The following is a 22,698-nucleotide window of genomic DNA, read 5'->3' as shown; positions in this document are numbered from 1 at the left end:
GACTTTGTTGAAGTTTTTAAGGAACTGCGAATTGTGCGACCGCCTTTGAACGTTGTAGCGCGTAGTTTCGCGTTACTGTGTGAATTTTCTCTTTTTTTCCCATTTTTTCCCTCTTCTTCTTTCTCCTTTTATTCCCTTTACCCCTTTCTCTAGCACAGGGTAGCCAGCCGGTACTTACACTGGCTAACCTCCCTGTCTTTCCTCTCCTTTGTCTCCTCCTTCTCATTTGTGGCTAAAAAAGATTTACTTGCGCGAGCGCTACGGAGGTGGTTACATCAAGCGGTTCTGTGATATTAGGTGGTCAACCAGAGATCTTAGCGCTTTATCTAAAGCCGTTCACTCCTTTTACTCTAATCTTGCGTGAACAAACAGGGAAGCCCTTGGCAACTGCTAAAGCAGTTGTCATATCCAAAGGCAAGTCATGGTGCAAACATGGGCGCCTGTTTCGAATAAAAAGGAATGCGCGCGAACTTCGTGTTGGTTATAGCTGCTCCTCGTCCGAACTGGATGGAACACTGAGCTGCCAGTGCTGCCCGCCTGCAAATTCGCAAACGTAATTCTTTGCTGTATCTGAGAAATCTTGCCAGGGTTGGAGATTAACAAAGGGGCGTTAGGCCTACTGGCTTTGGGGTCCCACCGTAAAACCACAAAAGAGACAGTACAAATCTGAATGGGTTTTGCTTCTTTTGAGTCCATAGAAGAGCAGAGAGAGATTATATTTGAAGAAAGGCTAAGGAACGTGGTCAATATAAGTGACCGGCCAAAGTTTGCAAATATCTGTACCTATCCTTTACCGAAATCGAAGCACACAAAGCGAAGCTTTCTGTGCTCTTTGATTTGATTGATAAAATACATCGCTCATGTTGACGGTGAATGTTTGATTTTGTCGTTGTTTTGAGCCATACGAGAGCGCTGAGTTGATGTTGAGCTTTGTCTGACAAGTAACTGCTGTTTGTATGCGTAGTACACAAAACACAAACACTCGTGTTTGCTGCGGGCGTTGCGCCCACCCTTCATATACCCCAAAAGCTAACCATTATGATCGCCTCACACGGCACATTGCATTGTGACATAACTTGAATATGGGGATGCGCGTGTCAAAACTACAATAAGATTTTGAGACATGGCGTCTATGCGGAACACGGAATAATTTTTACCCGCGGGTTTCTTTAAGTACACATCAATCTATGATACGATACGTGTTTGTATTTTGCCCCCACTGAAATGCGGCTGCCGCGGTCGGGATTGAACCCGCGATCACGAGCAACGCCGCAGCCGTAGAACTACCAAAGTGGGCACAGACCCGTTGATTTGACATGCGCAACTCCCGTAGTGTGGCTAATACGTTACGCTGCATTATTGCGGCTTTGTGTCTGTAAGGACAGGTTTAGTTTGCCGTTATGCACATTTGCATGGTGTTTTTTTAAATAGGAGAAGTGTACTATTAGTGTACTAATAGGAGAAGTGTACTGCTACTAGTGTACTAATAGCAGAAGTGTAAATAGGAGAAGTGTACTACCGTAACTTGAACCTCAATTTATCTAGTTTGTCCGCAATCACTGCCGTGCCCTGTAACAGCGTTTCCATGCTTTCTTACGTCATCTTTTACATCTTCCACCTTCCCTCCCATGTATGGTAGCTGTGATCGAAGAGTGGAGAGACTGTTATTCACTCGTTTCATGACTGCGTCGGTTCTATCACTCTCTGGCTCCTCTCTCTACCCCCTCTCTATCATTTATGTCCCTCCTATCTAACCAGCTGCCTACCCGAGGCATGGCTGATGGCTGTCGTGCCAGTCTTGATACCAAGAAGGTCTGCCAATGCCAAGTCTAACTCCTACAGGGCCGTGTCCCTCACCTCAGCGACCTGCAAGGTGCAAGAGTCGTTAGCATTGGCGCGCCTTGAGTGGATCGCACGACTTCTTCCCAGAAGAGCAGAGTGAATTCTGTCATCATCGGTGCACTGCGGACTTCAACCAAGGCGTCGTATCATCCCTGGAGCACGCCAGAGGCTCTCGAGAAGTGCATCTCCTTGTGCTTCGTGATGTGGAAAGCGCTTTGGATGGCTTGCCTTACCCAGTCATAGAGCGCTGTCAGGACAATCTAAGGATTACGGGATGTCTCTGGCGTTTTGTCACGGCCTTTCTGACAGGGCGCTCCCTGTGTGTAAGGGTAGGAAAGATTGTGAACTCCCCACTGGCAGTCTGCCAGTAATTGTCAGCACAGTTTACGGCACGGTAACGCCATCTGTAAGTATAACAGCCGGAATTGGTGGGACCACGTAATTGCCGTCAGGTACAGCTTGTGAGGACAATAAGTCGACGTGTCTCACAAAGCGAGGCGGTAGGCGAATAAAATCGATGCAGCTCACATTGCTTGGAGGCGGGTCCACAGGGTCGGCAAGAAGAGACAAGTCAAGGCAAAGTGAGCCAGCCGAACAGTCAATGAGGGCAGAATGATTGGCAACGAAATCAAGACCGAGAATGAGTTCGTCAGGGCAATGCTAGATGACGGTGAAGAGCACGACCGTGTGTCTCTCCGCGATGGTGAGAGGGGCAGAGCAGATGCCAACAATAGCGACAGTCTCTCCGTCGGCGACTTATACAACTCGGTTCGGGGCAGGCGTCATAACTTTCTAGAGCTGACTGAAGATCACCACTCATAATGGACACATGTGCCCCGGTGTCAATCATCGCGCACACAGGAACATTGTCGACGAGAACGTCCGAAAAATTCTTGTTCGTGGTTAAGGTGAAGCCAGGAATTCGTGTCAATGTCGTCACTGCAGCCTCACCTCCGGAAGCTGCACTGTCTAGTTTTCCGGTCGGGGGTGCGGCGTGTAGGTCGGAGAAGGAGCACGGCATGAAGGGGGTGAACAAGATTGACGGCGGCAAGGAGAAGGTGAGCGGGTGTAGCGGGGTCACGTGAAAGGTGTCGAAGGGTCCGATGTTGTGGCGGGCATAGAAGGAGCGAAGGAAAAGGACGCGTTAGAAGGACGAGGGTGGTAATCGGGAGAATAGCGCATCGGAGAAGTCCAGTGGCTGCGGCAGTGGCGAGCGACATGTCCAATGCGTCGGCAGTTAAAACAGATAGGCTTGTCGTCCACGGTTCGCGATTCGGAGGGGTTGCGCTCCCCATAAGAGCAGTAAGAAGAGCGGGGTGGGGACGTGCGTGGAAAAAGAGGTTCCGAGCGCACGGAACGAACGGATTGCTGGCCGACGTTGGAGAACTCGTGGCGGACGATGGCCTGGATCAAGGACATTGTCACCGGAGAATGATCAGGTGACGGCAATGAAGGGGCCGCCGGTTGTGCTGCTTCGACCTCACGACGAATGATGCGGATCAAGTTAATACATCGCGACGACTGGTGGAAGAGGTCGTCAAAAGATGACGTAGCAGCTGTGTAGGGATGTGGCGTGATGTGCTGGGATACCCGGCGGCTTTTAGCATGCTCTAGTACGTGATTAACCTTATCCTCCTCGCACATGCTCGGGTCAGCCTAGGCACAAAGGGCCAAGACGTCGAGAACGTACGACAGGTAGGACTCGGTCGACGTCTGTACACGTGTACGTGCAAGGGCTTTCTTGGCATTGACTTGGCGACCGAACGGATTGCCAACAAGGTCACAGAGCTTCTCTTTGAAGACATCCCAGCTGGAAACCTCCTCTTCATGAGTCTGGAACCACGCCAGTGGAGCACCATCTAGGTAGAAAAGAACGTTGGCAAGCATAATAGTCGGATCCCACCTGTGACTGGTGCTGACACATTCGTATAAGCGGAGCCAGTCATCAACATCAGGGCTGCCTACTCCGGTGAAAACACCAGGATCCCGAGGGGGGGGGAACGGCGACGTAGGTCGGGGCTGCAGGCAGTGAAGCTTGCGTAGATGAAGTACCGCCAGCAGGAGCCGAAATTACACTGTCGCCGTTGCGACCGCTGCGGAGCTCCATGACGGGTACGGGGAATGTCAACCTCCACCAAATTATTGTTACGTGCAGCTGATGTACAAGTCTATTTACAATATATTTACAGGTAGACCAACGGTGGCAAAGATGGCGACGCTGAATCAAGCGGCCACACGTCGTCTTCTTCCTCCTCAGTGCAGCCATACAGTGGCGGCAGTTTCGTATCAATACTGTTTCTAGCACTGCACAGTTTTGTCCGCGCTCTCCCTATAGGTCACCGTGAATTCGTACATGCACATACCCCCCAAAAAGGCCTTGCAAAAGAAAGGGGCGAATACGCTTGAGGCTGACCGCGCTGTGAGCACATGGCTGCCAGTCATAGAGTAACAAATTTAAGAAGAAAAAGATTTGAAAAATGGCACTTGGCGAACTGGAGATTTGCCTCGTGTATGCGCACCTGCCTACATCGATTTCATGCGAAAGGAACGGGTGACGAGTTGGTGGAGGAGGAATTGAGCGGCGAAGATGTTTCGTGCTCGGATTTTTTATCAGCGAGTGCCCCAACGCCTATTATCACTTTTCTTCAGTCAGCCTCCGTCCATCTGCCTTGTTGAGAGCCATGTAACGTTCTGCATCTCCCGCGCTTCATACCTTCAGCTTGTGATACCCTCTTACGACTGCCAAAAAAGAAGGGACAGAAGTCACTGCACTCAAAACTTTGTTTTTACATGAACATCAGGATTCAGAGAATGGTTGCGTGCTCCGTACTTCAAAAAAGGGTCACAGTTTAGGGGGGGGGGGGGGCAGAGAAAGACAAAGCAGCAATTGTGAGCAGCAAGCCACAGGAGGTTGGTCCTTAAAGGGACACTAAAGCGAAACAATAAATCAGCTTAGACTAATGAAGCATTGTTTGAGAACCCTGCAGGCAGTCATTTCAAAAAATAGTTTGATTATTAGAGGAAGAAATGAAGGTACAAGTATCAGTACTTGAATTTCGCGCCGAAACCCCAGCGCCGGTACGTCAGTGTGAAGTCATGGATTCCAAAGTATGTTTTCGCATTTTGGCCGCGTTGGCTGAATAAAGGTTCCAGAAACTTGCCATGTTTAATATTTGGTTCCTTTAGAGCACATTGTAGTCAATCTGTACCACTATATATAATTAGCAGGCCCTAGAAGATGCCATCAAAATCCAAGACGTCACAGCCCCCAGGTGCGGGAACTTGAGTAGGCGTCGCCACTCGTATTTCGTTCTTGCGCTTTTTCTAGCTTACCAAACGTCTTATCGTTGTAAGAGAGGTGTTTTTGGTGTTGTTGAACGATAATTTACTGATGCAGAATAAGTCATTTTTCACTTTAGTGTCCCTTTAAGTTTTCCACAGGTTTCATTGACAACTTCGAAGCACTGCCAACAATGAACTCACCAGCCACCTGGAGAGAAGGAACTGTCGACGAAGTGAATCATGCATTTGATTGGTTTAGAGTGCGCACTCTAGCCAGTGAGACGCATGATCCCCATTGTCACTTCCGATTACCAAGGGCGACTGGTGAACGCAAAGCCACCGTAGTGAACATAAGGCTTCAGTACGTGGCACGGGAAAATTCAGCGTGGAGATGGGAAGAAAACAAAAGGCATTGCATGACTGGCGTAAAGAGAATGAAGATATACAGATCACGACAAAAGACACTGAGGCAGCCACATGTTAGAGTTCAACTATTACAACAATGAGATGATCACTGATCCAGCAAAGAAGCCCTACGACCGAATTCGCGAGTATCTAGCGTCATGTCGTCAAAAGAAGTTCAAGATGTCAACCCAGGAAGCTGAGAAGGCGGGAACATCTTAGCAGAGGCTGTTTTATGTGCTCTGTAGAGAACGTGCGGGAAGACCCTGAAGCGGACGTCATAAACCTTGACTTCATTCGTGTATTAGCGTGCAGTAGAATCAGCATGCACCAGGCGGACGGATCATTGGGGCACTTCGTAGGCAAACACTGTAATGCCGCCAAGGGCACGCCAACAGGACAAACACTTCGGCTGAAATCTCTGAAAGAAGCTTATGACAATAAAATGGCGAAAATCTGCGATGATATGCGAGATGTTAAAGTGAGTCGTTGAGGAATCCCTAAAGTCACTGGAATGCCTACCATTAAAACTCCCCTGTGGCGCTAAAGATTCAAAAAACCGTGGAGAACAAGGTTGTTTTGGTTGACGTAGACAGAGTAGGGCCAGCGCCAGCGTATTCAGCAAGGCTCTCCTGACTGCGGACAAGACACGGAAAGACGTTGTGGCGGTAGCCACAGTCTGAGCGGAATACATGTGAAAAATGGTACGAGAAACCTGTCCAGCTGAAGGGATCCAAATCTTGCATGTGAAAGATTTAGCACAACTTGTTCTTGTGAGTTTTGGCCATGCCATTTCTTTACCATGCATTTAAACTGTTCAATCCGTAGTGATCAAGTTTAGAGCGTTATTTAAGCGCGCTAACAAGCTCTACCAAATGTACACCGAAATTTGTGCTTCTAATGGGCTCTCTGGACCTAATGTTAAGTCGCCTTCTGTTGTCCCCGAATAGAAAGCAAAGCTTCTACAAAGAGGTTGTGGTTGCCATAGCTCGTTGACGACATTTGATGAAAGCTCGCATGATAACAGCATAGCGGAATCTTTTTCAGTGATAGTTTGTGAAAAAAAATAATTTGTTTCTGCGAAGGCGCTCCTGATGAGAGACAGACTCAGCCCCCATTTAGACGCCCAAAACACTTGAAAGTGGAAAACCTCTGACGCCCATCCTTGACCACCTGGTAAACGTCAAGCTGCAGCAGACTGTTAGCCAGCTTTAAACGATGATCAGGGTAAAGCGATCAGGCAAGTGCTGTTTTGTCTGTGTTATCCAAGACCAGCGCTACATTAGTACAACATGTTCTGAAGAGCTCTGCATGAAACTCTCCACAAAATGGGACGGCACTGTTGAATGAAATCTCTCAGAACCCCCCCTCCCCCCATAAGATGAAAACCACCTAATTTTCTAACAGTTGGGAGCCGTCCTGGATCCATTTTAGAAGCGTGTGTTGGGGCATTCATTTGATGGCTACCGACCTCGGTTCATGTCCGTAACCGACGCTGTAGATTCACTTCACGATGAGTTTAACCTGTACTTGCTGGAGGCAAGCCCCATGAACACACTTTTTGAACACATAGTGCATTGGCATGAATCCACCGCTCTACCCGATGCTGGCAAATGCTGCACTTGGAATTGTTGTGCCGAGCTAATGGAAGCTGTGATGTCGAGAGAACTTTCTCCCAGCTGCGATACGTTCCACGACCGGACAGGTCTAGAATGGAGACCGCCATGTTGCGCAAGCAGATGATAATGTATGTAAATAAAGGTACGTAAAAATCTATGAGCAGCTTTTTGTGAATAAAATGTTTCATTTGTTAGAAGTTTTAGTTCTTAGAAGTCATCCTTACTGATTCCTTTCCAAACAAAGGCCAAATTTTGGAGAGTATATCCTAGAAAAATCTGTTGTTCCTCCGATTGCCAGCCTCAAAGAAACACCAATTTTAACGCGTTATAGTGAAAAAGCGCGTGTAAGCTTATGTTAAAATAAAATGCGCCTATTACTTGGTACACAGGTTTAACCAGAAAAAAAACCGGTATTTCGGAATGGTTTCACAAAAAAAGCAATTTCTCCGCGATTATCAATTCTGAAATATAGCGCCAGATTTTGTCCTTCCAATTAAAAAAATATATGAAGCCCGAACACAAACAATCCTACGTACACCTCTGGGAAGATCCTGTTTAACAGGACTAGGAGAGGGTAAGAATTCGTTTGTAGCTGGCAGTCGCTTGGCGCCGTGTTAAGCTTGGCGTGAGGTGGCGGAAGCGTTCTTCTGGAGTCCTCCCCTCTCATTGCCCGAATTCGCATGGTCGGTCATGTCGCGAGCGAGACTGTGCGTTACCTCGTTGAGGATGGGTAGTCTTTGTCCCTCTGAAGTAATGCGTGCGGGGCACCACACGAGAGCGCTGAGGTCTTTGGGTGTATCTATATCCTCGATAATGTTTTACACTATAGCAGATACCCTGCCTTTGGCGAAATTACGGATGGCTAGTTGTGAGTCACTGAGGATGATTTGAACGTTCTTGTCGTCTAGGACTAGGGCAATTGTCCCTCCTTTTGCCATCTCCAGGTGTTTGGAGTTAATGGAGCAGGCGTTTGTGATTTCAGAGTTAGTGTCTATAACTACCGCGGAAAATACCTGTTGATTTGGGTATACAGCGGCGTCGACGAACCGTACTTTTACCTCCTTGCCATGAGAACGCATTAGGGCCGCTGCTCTGGCTTTCCTTTGACCTTGGTTTTATGCTGGGTGGACGTTTCTTGGTGTATTCTGGACCCGGATGCTGTCATGGACCTGACGCCGGAGCTGAACTTTCGGGCCATGCTCGGTTTGGTAAGGGATGCCTAGTTTTGTTGGGCGAAGCATCCTGCTGGGATATTCTCTGGACCTGCACAATTTCCACCAGGGTGACGTGTACCCCAGTTGAAACAGTAGGTTCGTACTCGCGGAGTTGGATAGGCCCAGTGCTGCTTTGTATTATTTGCATACAAGGGCGAGGATATATGGTCCTGTTATGTCAGCTTGCCACATACACGATGTGGCTGATTACAATAGAGTCTATGAGGTGGATGATACTTTCCTCCCTCATACCACTTTTTTCGTTCGTGATTTTCCTGATAAGGTGCATGGCGTTGGACACATTGAATGCCAATTTTATGAGAGTCTCCCTATAGACGCCATTCGTCTCTATAATCATTCCGCTCAGTTTAATCCTGCTGACTTTTGCACTGATTCTTCCGTCTTCCGTACGTAGTTCGATTTCTTCGTAGCTTCTCCCGCTGTTGTATTCCTTCGGTGGACGGCCTTTCCGGGTAGAACAATATAGGAGTAGTTACCATGTATCCCGTGACCAACGGGCACCCGTGTCTATGAGGTAGTCCATAATCTTAATAATATTTCTTGTAATGTTGTTTCTATCGTGCCGTCGTTGCCTTCACTGTCCAAATGGTGATATCGTCCACGTGGATACAGTGGTACATATCGCCAACATGTTGGAGTTTCTCCGGAAGGCCCAGCATGACACAGAAACTCCCTTTTTGAGAAGGCCAGTCAAGGGGCGGGCGACGTCCGTGATGAGTCGTCGAATGTAGAAACATAGTGCTATAAAGCTAGGGACACCGTTTGACGGGCGTGGAAGTGCGAATTCTTATACAGCACGAACCTTGCCAGGATCAGGATGTATGCCGATAGCGTCAATGAGGAGGCCTAGGTCTTTGATGTCAGGGCGTGGAAGTGCGAAGTCCCAAGCTATTAGGTGGACGCCTTGACAATGACGGCATGAAGGTAAATTGATGACGAGAATTGAATGAACATGACGATATGAGAATGACATTATCACAAAGAATGCAGGATGATGATTGGCGGAAGATGACGCACTGATGACAATGTCAACAAAACAGTGGTGCTATAGCGATTCAATGACAGTAGCCTGAGTTTAATAAAAGGACGAGAAAGAAGTCATTTATTTATTTATTTATTTATTTATTATTACCTCAAAGGCCCCAGTGTGGGGTATTACATGAGGGATGGGTAACCACTTCAGTGGAATATGGACTCAATGGCAGCCTTGAAATGATGTGGATTGGAGTGGTGCACGGCGTCGGCGGGAAGGTCATTCCAGTCCCGGGCAGTCTTCACAAAGAAAGAATGTAGGTGCGCAGTGGTCCGGGCAGGCGGGGGATACACAGATTTTTCATGACATAATCGGCAAGACTGGCGGTGTGCTCGAATGATGGCTGGAGTACTAGGAGCAGAATGATAAAATTTGTGATAAAGGCACAGTCTGAAAACATGACGCCTTATATCTAGATTGGAAAATCCTGCTTTTAGTTTTAGCTGAGAGACACTAGTGTGGTAAGAATAATCAGAATAAATATAGCGAGCTGCACGATTCTGAACTGCTTCTAGAGTGTTAGAAAGGGTGGTTTGGTGTGGGTCCCAAACAGAGCATGCGTATTCTAGCTTAGGTCTGACAAAAGTTAGATAAGTTAGTATCTTTAGGGATGGTGGTACGAAGCGCAAGTTGCGGCGGAAGTAACCAAGCGTGCGATTGGCTTCGTTAGTGATGTTCGTAATATGAGGGGACCAAGAAAGGTTATTTGAGAGTGTAAGGCCTAGGTACTTGCATGACTCCACTGATGATATTTCCGAGTTGCAGAGAACGTACTTAGGAGTATGGTGAATCTTCCGTCGATGAAAAGGTATTAGTAAGGTCTTTGTAGTGTTCAGTGACATTAGCCACATGCTGCACCACAAGGTAACTTTGTCTAGATCATCTTGCAATGCGTGGTTGTCGGTATCAGCTAGGATTGGGCGATAAATGACACAATCGTCAGCAAAAAGGCGAATGTTAGATGTGAGATTAGCCGGTAAATCATTAATATATATAAGGAATAGGAGGGGCCCGAGAACTGTGCCCTGGGGTACACCGGAGAGAACAGGGCTTTTAGAGGAGGAGTGGTTGTTAGCATACACAAACTGTTGTCTGTTAGTTAAGAAATTTCGTATCCAGTTCAAAACAAGGGGATTAAGGTGCAAGCGAGAAAGTTTTAGGACTAGTCGTTGATGCGGAACTCTAACAAGGTTAGAGCTTATGTCATTTATAAAGAGTGCTAATTGGCTATCACAAGATAAACCTTTACGGAAGCCATACTGGTTAGGGTGGAAGAAACTGACAGATGTTAGGAATGAAGCAATGTGGGAGTAAAGCACATGTTCCATCAATTTCGAATCGACGCTAGTTAGAGAAATTGGGCGGTAGCTACTACATGATGATGAAGGACCTTTCTTTGGGACTGGAATAACCTTACCCACTTTCCAGTCATCCGGCACCACTCCTGATGATAAGGATTGCTGAAAAATGTGACATAATATCTCGCTTGTTACATATTTAGTATTCTTTAAGACTTTAGAATTAATACCATCGATACCAGGTGAAGACGACAGCTTTAAGGAATCAATGCATTTCCTGATTCCATCAGAACTGAAGGTGATTGCGGGCATGGTATGGTAACTGAAAAGTGGGAATTCAGGAAGTTCACCTTTAGGCTCATTCGTAAACACGGAAGAGAATGCATGATTAAGCGCTTCGGCGATTTCCTGATCAGAAATAGGCTTATTTTTCTCGTCGCACAGAGCAAGTGGTTGCGAACGCTTTGGATTTATAATATTCCAGAATTTTTTGGAGTTATTTCGCAGGATGTTTGGTAGGGTAGTCGAAGAAAAGGAGCGTTTTGCTTGACTAGCAAGGGATAGGTACGTTTTTTCAGCGGTGTAGTATTTCTGCCATGCGCACTCAGAGTTGGAATGCCTACCAGCGCGGTAAAGCCTTTTCTTTTTATTGTTGAGACGCTTTAGTGTCGTATTAAACCAGGGTGATGAGTGCTTTTCAGTTACAGTGATAGTAGGTATGTAAGTTTTTATCAGCTCATGCATTTTATTTTTGAAAAGAAGCCAGTTAATTTCAACAGAACGTTCTAAGAAACCGGTAAAGAACGAGCTGGCAAATTCCGCTAGTTTAATATTCATATCAGTATAGTTGCCTTTGTCGTAAAGCGTAATAGTCTTTCTAGTTTTAGTGAAGGCAGGGATGTCACTTTGGAACGAGGTATCTAGCACTGAATGATCGCTAAGGCCAGGTAAGTGCGTCAGTGGTGAAACATTATCGGAGTGAGAAGTAAGGGTGAGGTCTAATATGTTAGAAGACTTATCATTGTGCCGCGTGGGGTTACTGACAATTTGTGTTAAGCCAAACGTAAGGTACGTATTAATAAAATCACTTTCGACATTGTTTTTTGACGTTGTTTCAGCTATATTGAACCAATTGATGGCAGGGAAGTTGAAATCGCCGAACAGCATGATGGGTGATTGGGGATAAAGTACTGTTACGGTGTGAAGCACCTCATGGAAGTCAGCTACGAAAGAGCTGTTTGCGTCGGGCGGACGATAGCATGTACCGATAACAACGGCTGGGCGGGAAGCGTTGCTTATCACAAAGACAATTTCTAAGGGCGTTGTTACTGTTATTTCAGCACACTGAAGACATTCGTGTGCGCATATCAGTACGCCGCCCCCCTTTTTCTGGGATCTGTCGCGTCGGAATATAGAAAAATTTGGAAAATGTGAAAGAATTTCTGCATTATTAATAGACGGATTAAGCCAAGTTTCAGTAAGAAGGACTATGTTCGATGCCGTTGTACTGAGCAGGCTTTGGAGGGCATCAAGTTTGGGAAGAATACTGCGAATATTGGTGTAAAGAAACGAAAGGGAGTTATAGGGATGGTTATTGGGATGGTTGTTACGACGGTCGGATGCTAGGAACCCGGTGATCGAGCGACTACCTTATCGGAACTATGGTCGTATGTGTAAGTTGTACTTCCCATTAGTAATTTGTCGTGGCGTAGTTTGAAGGGTCTATTTTGCGCTTTGGCAAACTGAACTAGGTGTCTTCTAGCAGTTAGCGTGTTAGAAGAGTAGTCTTCCGATATCCGATATTCAGTTCCTTTTAGTTTTTTAGCGCATGACAACACGCGTTCTTTTACTTTAAAATGCGCGAATTTGACAATTATAGGTCTATTTCTGTTACTATTAAAGCGACCTAATCTGTGTGCTCTTTCTATGTCTAAATGTTCAACGGTGGTGTTAAGTTGTGTACTGCAGTGTTGAATCACTAGGGCTTCGGACGCAGCCCATCTTTCATTTTCAGTGTCTTTCAAACCAAAAAATACTAGATTTGATCTTCGCGCTCTATCTTCCGAGTCATTAAGTTTAGCCTGAATAGACGCAATCTGATTTGCACTCTGTTCGGCGAGCGTCCTGGGCTCGTCGACCTCTTTTTTTACCGCGATAAGTGTTGAGCAGTCTTCTTCTATCTTAGTTAGTCGTTTTTTTTATCTCATCAAAAGATTTGTCGCTCTGGGACAACTTTTGCTTGATCGACTTCATATCATTTAATAATGAAGTTTGGCCAGTACGGATTTCGATCAGTGCTTCCAATATATCATTAGGTTCTTCATTGCCGCGGGTGGTAGGTCCGGGGTTAAGCTCAATGTCACCGGATAAAATTAGAAGTTGCCGAAGAACATGAAAACAGTCGAAAAGGATAGCAAAACAACAACTTGGGTTTGGCAGCACCAATAAAGCAGCATAGCGAGTACGTCGAGACGCGAATAAGGAATAGTGATAGTTTACCTGTGTGACAAATAAGCGTCGAAGCTTAGGGTTCATCGCCATGGCTGTGGTGCTGCCAAACCCATGAAAGGCCGCGCGGGTCCCGAGCGGCCCTATATGGCAGAGGTGCGGAGAGGGTGTAGATGTCTCCCGATTAAACGTGGCCGGTATCACAAGGGCATGCGCAGTCCAGGGCGGAGGCAGGTTAAGCGAAGCCGTGCGCTGGATTTGTTTTGGTGTCCCGAGGGCGCTGGAAGGCGTGTGATCCTGCTGTACAAGCGGTGGTGCAGCAGGAATGGTCGATTGGATGAAGTTACTCGGAACGTCGACGGCATACCCACCGCTTGTTTCTTGCGGCGGCAACACTGGGCAGGAACTCAGCCGGGCTGAGTGCATCGTGCTAAACGTTGTGATACGTGTTGATACAACGACGAAGATACCTGGTAACGGTTGCATGGTGAGAATGCGATGGTGTCACTGAAACGATGACGATGGTAAGACAACTGCTTGACGACTACGGCTTGAATGCATGGTAAGACGACGACTGTGTGATGATGATGGCGTAACCACGACGGCATTACCACATTCGGATGTTGAATATACAACAATGATGATGGTATGACCGCAATGATATCACGGTGGTGGTATGACAACAAATACATGACGATGACTGTACGGTGACGCTGTAATGACGACGGTGGCATGTTAACACTATGACACTAGTATAACAACAAGTGTACAACAATGGTGTAACCACGGCAATATTAGACATCATTACGACGACAGCAGACGGGATTGGGATGAATAATCTGGAATGATCGCGATGGCATGACGACGACGGTATGACAGTTGTGCAGCATATTGACTGTCTGACGACGATGCAATGAAAGCAATGGAACAACAACAATGGCGTGACAACGTAGGAAGCTATAGCTGTATAACAAAGGAGGTACCTTTTATGGGGCTAGTGGTAGAGAAACAAGGGCGGCGTCGACGAAGTCTCGGGCTGGCTTCCAATGAAAAAGGCGGCAGAGAAATGTTATTTGCGGCTAGCGGGGGAAGGTACGTTTTCTGCACCGGAAAGGTAGCTACCCTCATTCTATTGTAATCTATTAAAAATTGATTTCTTCCTAATTCGGCTACTACTAATCATATTTATATTCTTGTTATATTTTTTTATTTACTCAATATATTTCCATTGCAGTAAAAACGCGCCCTGGATGGAACTTTACAACGCATAGCTCGGAAGCTCATTATATTGAGAAAATTACCTCTCGGGTTCACATACATAATTAGGAGTTCAGGCATCTGTAACCTACTAGATATCCGATTCCAATTTACACGTCTACAGTGTTAACCTGTTATCTGTAACCCAAATATACGATGGGGCATTGTTGGATGTCCTTAGAGGAATTGATAACGCATATAACACATTTATTAGTGTACCCATATACATGATCAGAAGAATAAAGTAATGTATTAACTCGTCTAAAACAACAAACTAGTTTAAGTCAAAGTACACTAACCGAGCCTTTTTTTAAGGAAGAGAATTCAACACCAAAAATTACAGCATAACGTATGTAGTATAATGGGACTAGCATGTAGGAATGTTTTTGCAACGTACTGGTGATAATTAGTCTAAAGGATACTCTTTTCAAGTGAATATTTCTGTGAATGTTTTTAGAGAAGGCACTGAGTGCTGTGTAAAAGCTGAAGTTCTCGATTAAGTGTTTCTTATCGTAACATGTGAACAAATAATGACAGAATATTTTGCATTTAGATCGTGGTCTGTGTAATATGCTTATATGGTCGGAGTATATCGACAAACAAGTTCCGCAGTGTGACAGCTTCTATGGTAAATATTGTGGACATCAAAAGTACGCAATCTACAGCACAACTTGCTTACCTGCCTCTCGAAGGTGAGTGTAAATATGTTGACAAACGAAAAGGAATTCAATTCATTGGTATTGCCATTTTCAGCGCCATTTTAATTTCGTGCGCAGCAGCGAAACATGCCAAAACAGAATGGCTTTAATAAACAGGTATTCATTAAATACGGGCAAAAACATTGGAGGAACTCTACGTTATTTAAAAGTATAACGTTTACGTATTATATCGATTATGTGAAAATTCTCTTTGCACTCTTAGGATATTGAGCACTTTTCCGCAGAATATTTCTACTGAAATGCGCCAAGCAAGCACCTAAAAGCACTTAGCATAGATTTCTGCAGATAATCGCCTTTCCGTTAATTATCTGCAGTTCACTTACATTTAAACAAAATAAAGCGAGGACCTACTGATGCTCAAATCAGGTACCGTGTATCGTGTCTCGCAAATACACTAGCTAAGCTGGTAATAGAAAAACCCTTATTCCCGTGATGTCATCTATCACGTTCTTCAGCGATTGTTGTCTACTGGCACTCTCTCTACGTGACTGTAGTATTGCCATACGTATCGCTGTTTTGAACATTCAAATAAAGTAATATATATTGCCACTATCCCTTGCTTTTAGCTACAATCCCTTTACCAACCGCGGTAGCCAATGCTCAATGGCACATGTCGCGCGTTGAATCTCTGCCGCGGCAGCCACATTGTAATGAAGGCGAACTGCGAAATAACTCTTCTGTTTGTACAGTTTTCTCTATAAAAAGTATCCCAAGTGGGCTAAATTATGCTGGAGTTCCCCTTAGCCTTATAATCAGATCGTGAGCCTGGAGAGTACAAATATATTTATTTCTTAATTAGCATTATGTGGAAAATAGTCGAACAAGTTCCTGTATCTAAAATCTGCAAGATCTAGAAATCTGCCTACGTTAGACTAATGAGGACGCTGTTAGAAGAGGTCTGTCATGTGAAGCCCAAGTAACACTAATTCATTCGTGTTCTGCTTGCATTATTTATATGACAGCTCCATATTTATTTTTTGAAGGCTTTCTACGGGCTGGTATTTCCAAGTTAAAGCAGTTAACGGCTTAGACATAGACATACCAGCGTTAGAATTGGCGGATAAATGCTTCCTTGTAGCACAGACAGTCTACCTTCTTTATTCCTTGTTCTTCATCTGTACCTCGTTATATATGTTCTTCAACAAGACAGTGCCATAGGGCAGTCATTATTACTCTTGAATCAGAGATATTATATGCGATATAACAGAAACCACCGGTTTATTCACTGGCGACAGCTCAATCTAGGGTAAAATCTTTACTCAGACTTATTATGTTCCTCGCCAACACGATCTTAACCGAATATGAAAACAGATTTTTATTGTAGCAAAGGATCGTTAATACAAAGAAGTATGAGTAATGACATTTAGCCGAAAGCGGCCTTTCTCCCGACAGGCTCCGTTGCCTAACCAAAATGATATCACCGTTGTCCCTTGCCTACAAATACTGAAGTACGGACATCAGATACAGGTTTTACTTTTTTAGGGTTCGCGGCGTACTTTCCGTGCGGCATTCGCTGCAATAAACAGAAATTATAAATCACGAAAAACTGGATAATTGTTCCCCTGTAGCTGCGGCCAAGGTACATTGCAATAGCGTCATATTTACTGCTTTAACATCATATGTAAGAAAGGGATGATACACAATAGAGCGTTGTCAATAAAATTTCCTCCTCTGCGGCTGAAGCCTGCCGGTAAGTATACAGTGTCGGCTTTCAGTGGTATGGGCAGATACGGAAGGAGGAGCTGCTAGGGGGACCTTCTGTTTATTATCAGAGTAGCGCTCATTGAGTTCAAGTGCTTGAGAGAAATATACATCTGCTTGTTGTCGATGCAGCTGTGTAAACTAAAAATCCCAGCTCAATACACGCCGGCATCAACACGTTGCTGATGAATCGCGTTCTTTTCAGTCATTTAACGTAGGCTTCGCTGGGCTGCTATTAGTAGGTGGAATGCGTTAACACTATCAGTGTCTTTAGTACAATATACAAGTTCTGCATATTGAATGCCATACAGCTCCTACCATCGCTGGACAAAATAATTTGTCAGAACTAGACGTATGTTCTTAGAATGCCATCGCATGGCGTTAGTGCCGATTTTTTTTTCTGTTTCGCTGTGCTGAAATAATTTTATCATTCCACACCAACTACTTTTATAGATTTCAAGCAAACATCTCATGGTTGTATGCAACCAGTACCACCCAGTATTCCAGCACAATCCAGTGTCCCATGTTCGTTGAACCAATGCCTACCCTGGCGTATCAATGAGAATTCCAGTGTGACAAACTCCCAGTGCGGGCGCTGTCAGTCTCAACGGATCTTGCGCCATCTTCGCCACTGAGCCTAAAGTGTGATTGAGCTAAAAACCTATGATTAGGAAGATACTGGAGCACATTTCGGAGTTCTTCGAATATGAAATAGTATGCTTGAATTTACTTTAAGGCACATGCTTTTTAATGGGGTGATTTAAAAAAATGTGCAATCTGTGAAGTCGACATCATGGGGATATACCAAATGGGAATATTTGGCCTCTGCACCTCTGCTCTAATGCAATAACGGAGAGGCTTCTCAGACCCGAACACGGCACATTGAAATGAAAGATCATACAAGAATAGTTGAGCACCGGGCGAAGCATAAAGCGAGATTCACGATCCACTTATTAGATGGGAGCGTGGCGGACGCTGAGCTTTCACCGAGCACGGTGAGGTAAAGGTATTCTAGCACACGATATCAAAATGCGCTCGCTTTGAGGGGAAGTCTACAGCTAGGAGTATAATGCCCTTGCTCAGTTATAGCGATGCTTAACTTTAACTGAGCTTTCATCTACGCATAAATATTACTATAATCAATAATACGTGTTTTTTTTCAGGTTGTAACAAAACAACAGTAAGCAAATGAACGCACACAAATGTGACACATGTAATCATTCGTATATTGCTTCATTTGAATGCATAATAAAAGGAAGCTAAAAAATATGGGCAAGGATCTGCAGCATTCTGAAATGTTTATTAAAATATTGCCACAATGATGTAGTTTCCAAAATGTTGTCGTTACTTTTACGTGGGGTCTGAAAAATTTTGCACACTTGCGCGACTTTACAAAATTACAGTAGATAAACCAACGAGCCAATTGACGTCCACCATCCCACCAAATTGCCGTACGCAGTCGCAATCTGCGGAATGGAGCATGCTTGCGATGATGAGCGCTGTTCCTCGACTACATTTCTTCTCAGCACTAGCGTGATCTCGAGGGCGTTGGAAGAAAAAACCACAGCTGCTGTCATCCGTGTACCATATAAACCGTACCCGTCGTGGTTGCTCAGTGGCTGGGCGAAAGGCGAAAACACCCATGTACTTTAGATTTAGGTACACGTTACGAAACCCCAGGTGATCAAAATTTCCGGAGTCCTCCACTACGGCGCGCCTCGTAATCAGAAAGTGGATTGGCACGTAAAACTCCATAAACAGGGTAGTATTAGTGGAGCTATTTGCTTTAAAAAATAAAAGCAGCCTATAGTGAAATCTTGTCTAATATAGCAGTCTGTCAGAAAATCTGAGTCGCCGTCTGCCAACCTACGGCGTGCATGAGGGCGAACGCATAAATATAGCGGCATCTATGTCCAAGTTAAAGAGGCTAGAAGAGGAGGTAAGAGCTTCGCGGCGAGGAGCGCAGAGCTGAAGGTAGCAGTAATTTGTGACAACCATATGTGGCGCAAGCGCGGCTTCCTAGAGGTGCCGCCACTATCGAATTATAGCCTCTGCTCCTTACTTTTACTCGGGATCCGTCGAAAATATAGCGCACTTGAAGGACTTTACGAATCCTAACAGAATGCTTTAAATTAACCAAAGATTGGTAGGCCGCTGCAATTTGGAGGCGAATGCTAAAAAAACAAAGCCAAGCAGGGTAACCTTAGCTGAGCCTCTTTTGAAGCGAGAGAAGCGCTTACAAAATTTAGTTTTGAGAAAAAGACGCAAAATTAGGTGACAACATAAATGGTTGGGTAGAGCACACAAATATCTGTACCAGAACAGAATAGTCACAGAATGCAGGTAGATGTCAAAGTAGTCGGGAGCCAATTACAATGTAACGGAAAGTGCAAACAGACAACAAGGAGTCACTGAAAAGATACTGAGAGAAAGCCAAACAATAAACGCTATTCAAAAGTTCGAAAGAAAAATGATATTGGGGATTTACAAGAGGTGAAGAAAGTAATTAGCAGGAAAAATCTGGTACAGCGTAAGTTTAGGATTGAGCGGACTGCCTGTGGACAAAAACATACCAGAGCAAATATCCGCAACATGATGAGGGATGTGTTTGCTGCATCAAAAGGTTGAAGATCACTCAGCAAATGCAGATGGAAGCAAGAGTCACAGGAACGTACACGTCCCAGAAGCGCTGCGATTTAAAGGGATGGATACATCAACAGGTAATGAGTCGAGATACCACAGACACGTTTAGAATACTGCAGAAAAAAGCAGTGAAGAGATGGATTGGACCATATCCATTAGACATAAGTAACTGTACAAGTTAAAGATAGAAGTTTGAAGGCAGAGAAAAAAACTCGAGATGAAGGCTAAAGGCTAGAGTGTAATACATTATTAGCATAACTGATTAAGCGAAGCAGTGTAGGCCAATATTTCCATCGCCGCATTTCAAAAGGGATGCTTATAAGAGATGCTTATCAGCATCATGAATGAAGGTTGGATTTTGGGCGGCACCGCTTTTGTATATCCTCCATTCTGGACCCACATCGTCGTCGGCTGGGGGCCGCCGACGATGTGGCGAGGAGGATCCTCCACCTAAAACGGCACTGCTGAGGTCGCTGTGGCAGAAGCGCCGGACACTTGACACCCCTCAAACTGCGTGCAAATTACTGGCGGGCGCGTTCTACGAACAGCGACCGGTGGTGCGGTGGTGCCTTTCAGGTTTGGAGCGGGTTGCTTGCAGATGAGAGGTGTAAGAAAGCCTGTTTCGCACAGTGTATCGTGAATTTCTTTTTCTCTCTAGCCTCTCCCTTTTCCAGTACATTCTTGTCAAAATAAACGAGTCTTCTTGATGCGCTGTAAGCGAACGGACGTCTGTCATTTTTCGACGGGGTTAAAAGTTCTCGGTCTCTTATTTCACAACATTTTTGTGTCGAAACCCGGGAATAGAGACGTCAGAAGATGGATATTGAGAGCATCAAGAGAAGAAGGGCCGTTGTGCGAACATCTACAACCAAGATGCTCAACGTAGTATCCGCCATGGACGGGAGCGCATCAGTCAGTGCACTTCACCAAAACATAAATCTTGTATATCTTGAAGAGGCCTCACTAAGCAGCTAGATCGGGATATAGAAAAAAGGTGTTGAAGAAGAAGCTTTCGAAGAGGAAGTTGCATGCTCCGAAATGAAGAGAGAGAAGATTAGCGTGGCGAAGACAAAGGTACAACGAATGCTACGCGACTTTAGCAGCACAAATGCTTCATCAGATCGCACACCAAACTTCTCAGGTCAAAGAGAGTCTAGCGCAAATAATTCGCAAATACGCCCCACCGCAAAGCTGGAAGAGCTCGAAATCAACAAATTCAATGGCGAGCTTCGAGATTAGCAACAGTTCTGGAGTGAGTTTGAGTCGACAATCAACGTTAACCAGAACCTCTCAAACGTAGACAAATTCAAGTACCTCAACAGATACTTGACAGGAAAGGTGGCAGCTGCGGTAGCAGGACTCGACTTGTCGGAAGGCAACTACGAATTAGCTCTCTCGCTATTAAAGGAGAGGTTCTGCACAAAGGAAACAATTAGAGAAGACCACATGTCACGGCTACTTAACATCAATCGAGTGCGTGACTCACGGAATCTCGGTCAACTGCGCAGTCTCGTCGACGAAGTAGAGACAGGTGCAAGCAGCCTAATTTTTTAGGCGTGAGTGTCCGCACTTATGGAACTTTGTTACTGACCGTAATGAAGAAAGCGGTGCCTGCCGACCTTCGTCAGGAATACCAACGAAAAAACGAGGCTACGGACGAGGGAAGTGAGCTGGAGGTGCTCCGGCGTTTTTTGAGAAAAGAGGTTGCGACGTGGGAGATCATATAGCAGGCCGAAGTACCGAGAGACAACAGTGCGGAGTTGGCAAAAGAAAAGCGCAACAGCAACTTAAAAGTGGCGAACATGCCTACTGCAGCGGCACTGCAAACCACGATTAAGGACAGCACAGGATGTCTATTTTGTAATTAGAACGGCCAAAAGACCAGCAATGGTAGCGCAAAAATGTCTGTGGCGGATAAGAGAACGATGCTGAAGCGTGCCAGCGGTTGATTCCGGTGCACTAGGGGTCACGCTACAAGAGAATGCCGTGAAACTAAATGGCTCAGGTGGGCGCATTGCAACGACAGACACTTAACGACAATGGGCGACCCTGACTTTATAAAACACCGCAACACTAATGAAGGGGATGCATCTTAGTCACCGGTGATTGATCAAGCCATGGTGCACAAGTCCTCATTAGGCACGGGAGATAACCTGATATGCACTGGAGAGCAGCAGTTTCTCCTACAGACAGCGTGAGTTTGGACAGAGGGTCCATGTGAACGTACACTTGTCAGCCTTCTCCTCGATGGTGGCAATCGATGGTGGTGGATGTGCCGATGGTGTATCGCCTCGGCACATCCCGCTGTGTGAAAATTATATTCAAGGGCGAGACTCTCCCTTCGAACGTCAAGGTCGCCCAGATTAGACACTCTGTGCGATCGTTCATCCCAAGGCCACTGCAATGCCGCAATTGTATGAGGCTGGGACGCGTGAGTGCCGTGTGCGAGAACACGACAGTTTGCTCACGCTGCTGCGAGCCCCACGCTACAGACTCTTGTGCAGCCACGGTTCTGAAATGCACCAATTGCCTTGGTTCCCATGATGCTTCCTCGAAGGACTGCCCCAAAATGAAGAAGGAAAAGGCGATCTTGAAGCAGATGGCGAGATACCATTCGTCTCGTCGGGAAGCTGTTGCGGCCGGTAGAAAGCGACGCTCCCGACGCGGCCGGACTTTAAAGAACGCTGATGCCTCTGTGAAAAGCACGCACCATCCGACAACACCTCGTCCTCTGCCCCCTAGGCCTGGGGCAATTCAATCTAAATCTGACAAGGCCATGGCAGAGAACAATATAACTTGGTCCTCACTACTAAAGGAACAGCCAAAGCCAGAACAACAGCGGAAGTCACAACCGAAGCAACAGCTGATGCCGCAGCCGATTCCACAGCCGGAGGAGATGCCACAGCCGGAGGCGATACCGCAGCCGATGCCACAACCAGAGGCGATGCCGCAGCTGATGCCACAGCCAGATCCGGAGCCACGTCAAGTGATACAGCTGCGCACGCCTGTAGAGCGAACAGCGCGTGTTCCTGACAAATTGCCCGAAGAAGAACGGCAAGTGGTTATGATGCTCCGGTCTCTCGTGAATACCTTTCGAATGCTCTTAAATAACCTCCACACTCCATCAGCGGGAAGTGCAATGCCAGTGCTGGGATGCTCTCAATTAAGTACTTGCAACACTTGAGTAAGCATCATGGCTCCCCCGCATCATTATATTCG

The 22,698-nt window shown here is 45.8% G+C and overlaps 1 protein-coding gene across 2 annotated transcripts in view; it reads left to right on the top strand.

Annotated features, from left to right (window-relative positions):
* LOC142589058 (uncharacterized) overlaps nt 1-18,148 on the top strand; it is a 110,997-nt gene extending 92,849 nt beyond the window's left edge. For both annotated transcript variants that reach the window (XM_075700849.1, XM_075700850.1), the window contains exons 5-6: nt 14,970-15,108; nt 18,000-18,148. In XM_075700849.1, the coding sequence (XP_075556964.1) occupies nt 14,970-15,108; nt 18,000-18,006 (146 nt within the window). In that variant the 3' untranslated portion in view covers nt 18,007-18,148. The remainder of the gene's footprint in view (nt 1-14,969; nt 15,109-17,999) is intronic.
* The last annotated feature ends 4,550 nt before the right edge of the window (nt 18,149-22,698 follow it).

This window comes from Dermacentor variabilis, chromosome 7 (genome assembly GCF_050947875.1).
Source record: "Dermacentor variabilis isolate Ectoservices chromosome 7, ASM5094787v1, whole genome shotgun sequence".
Taxonomy (NCBI): Eukaryota; Metazoa; Arthropoda; class Arachnida; order Ixodida; family Ixodidae; genus Dermacentor; species Dermacentor variabilis.
The sequence above is the reverse complement of the archived record's forward strand: the minus strand, read 5'-3'. Positions and strand labels throughout refer to the sequence as shown.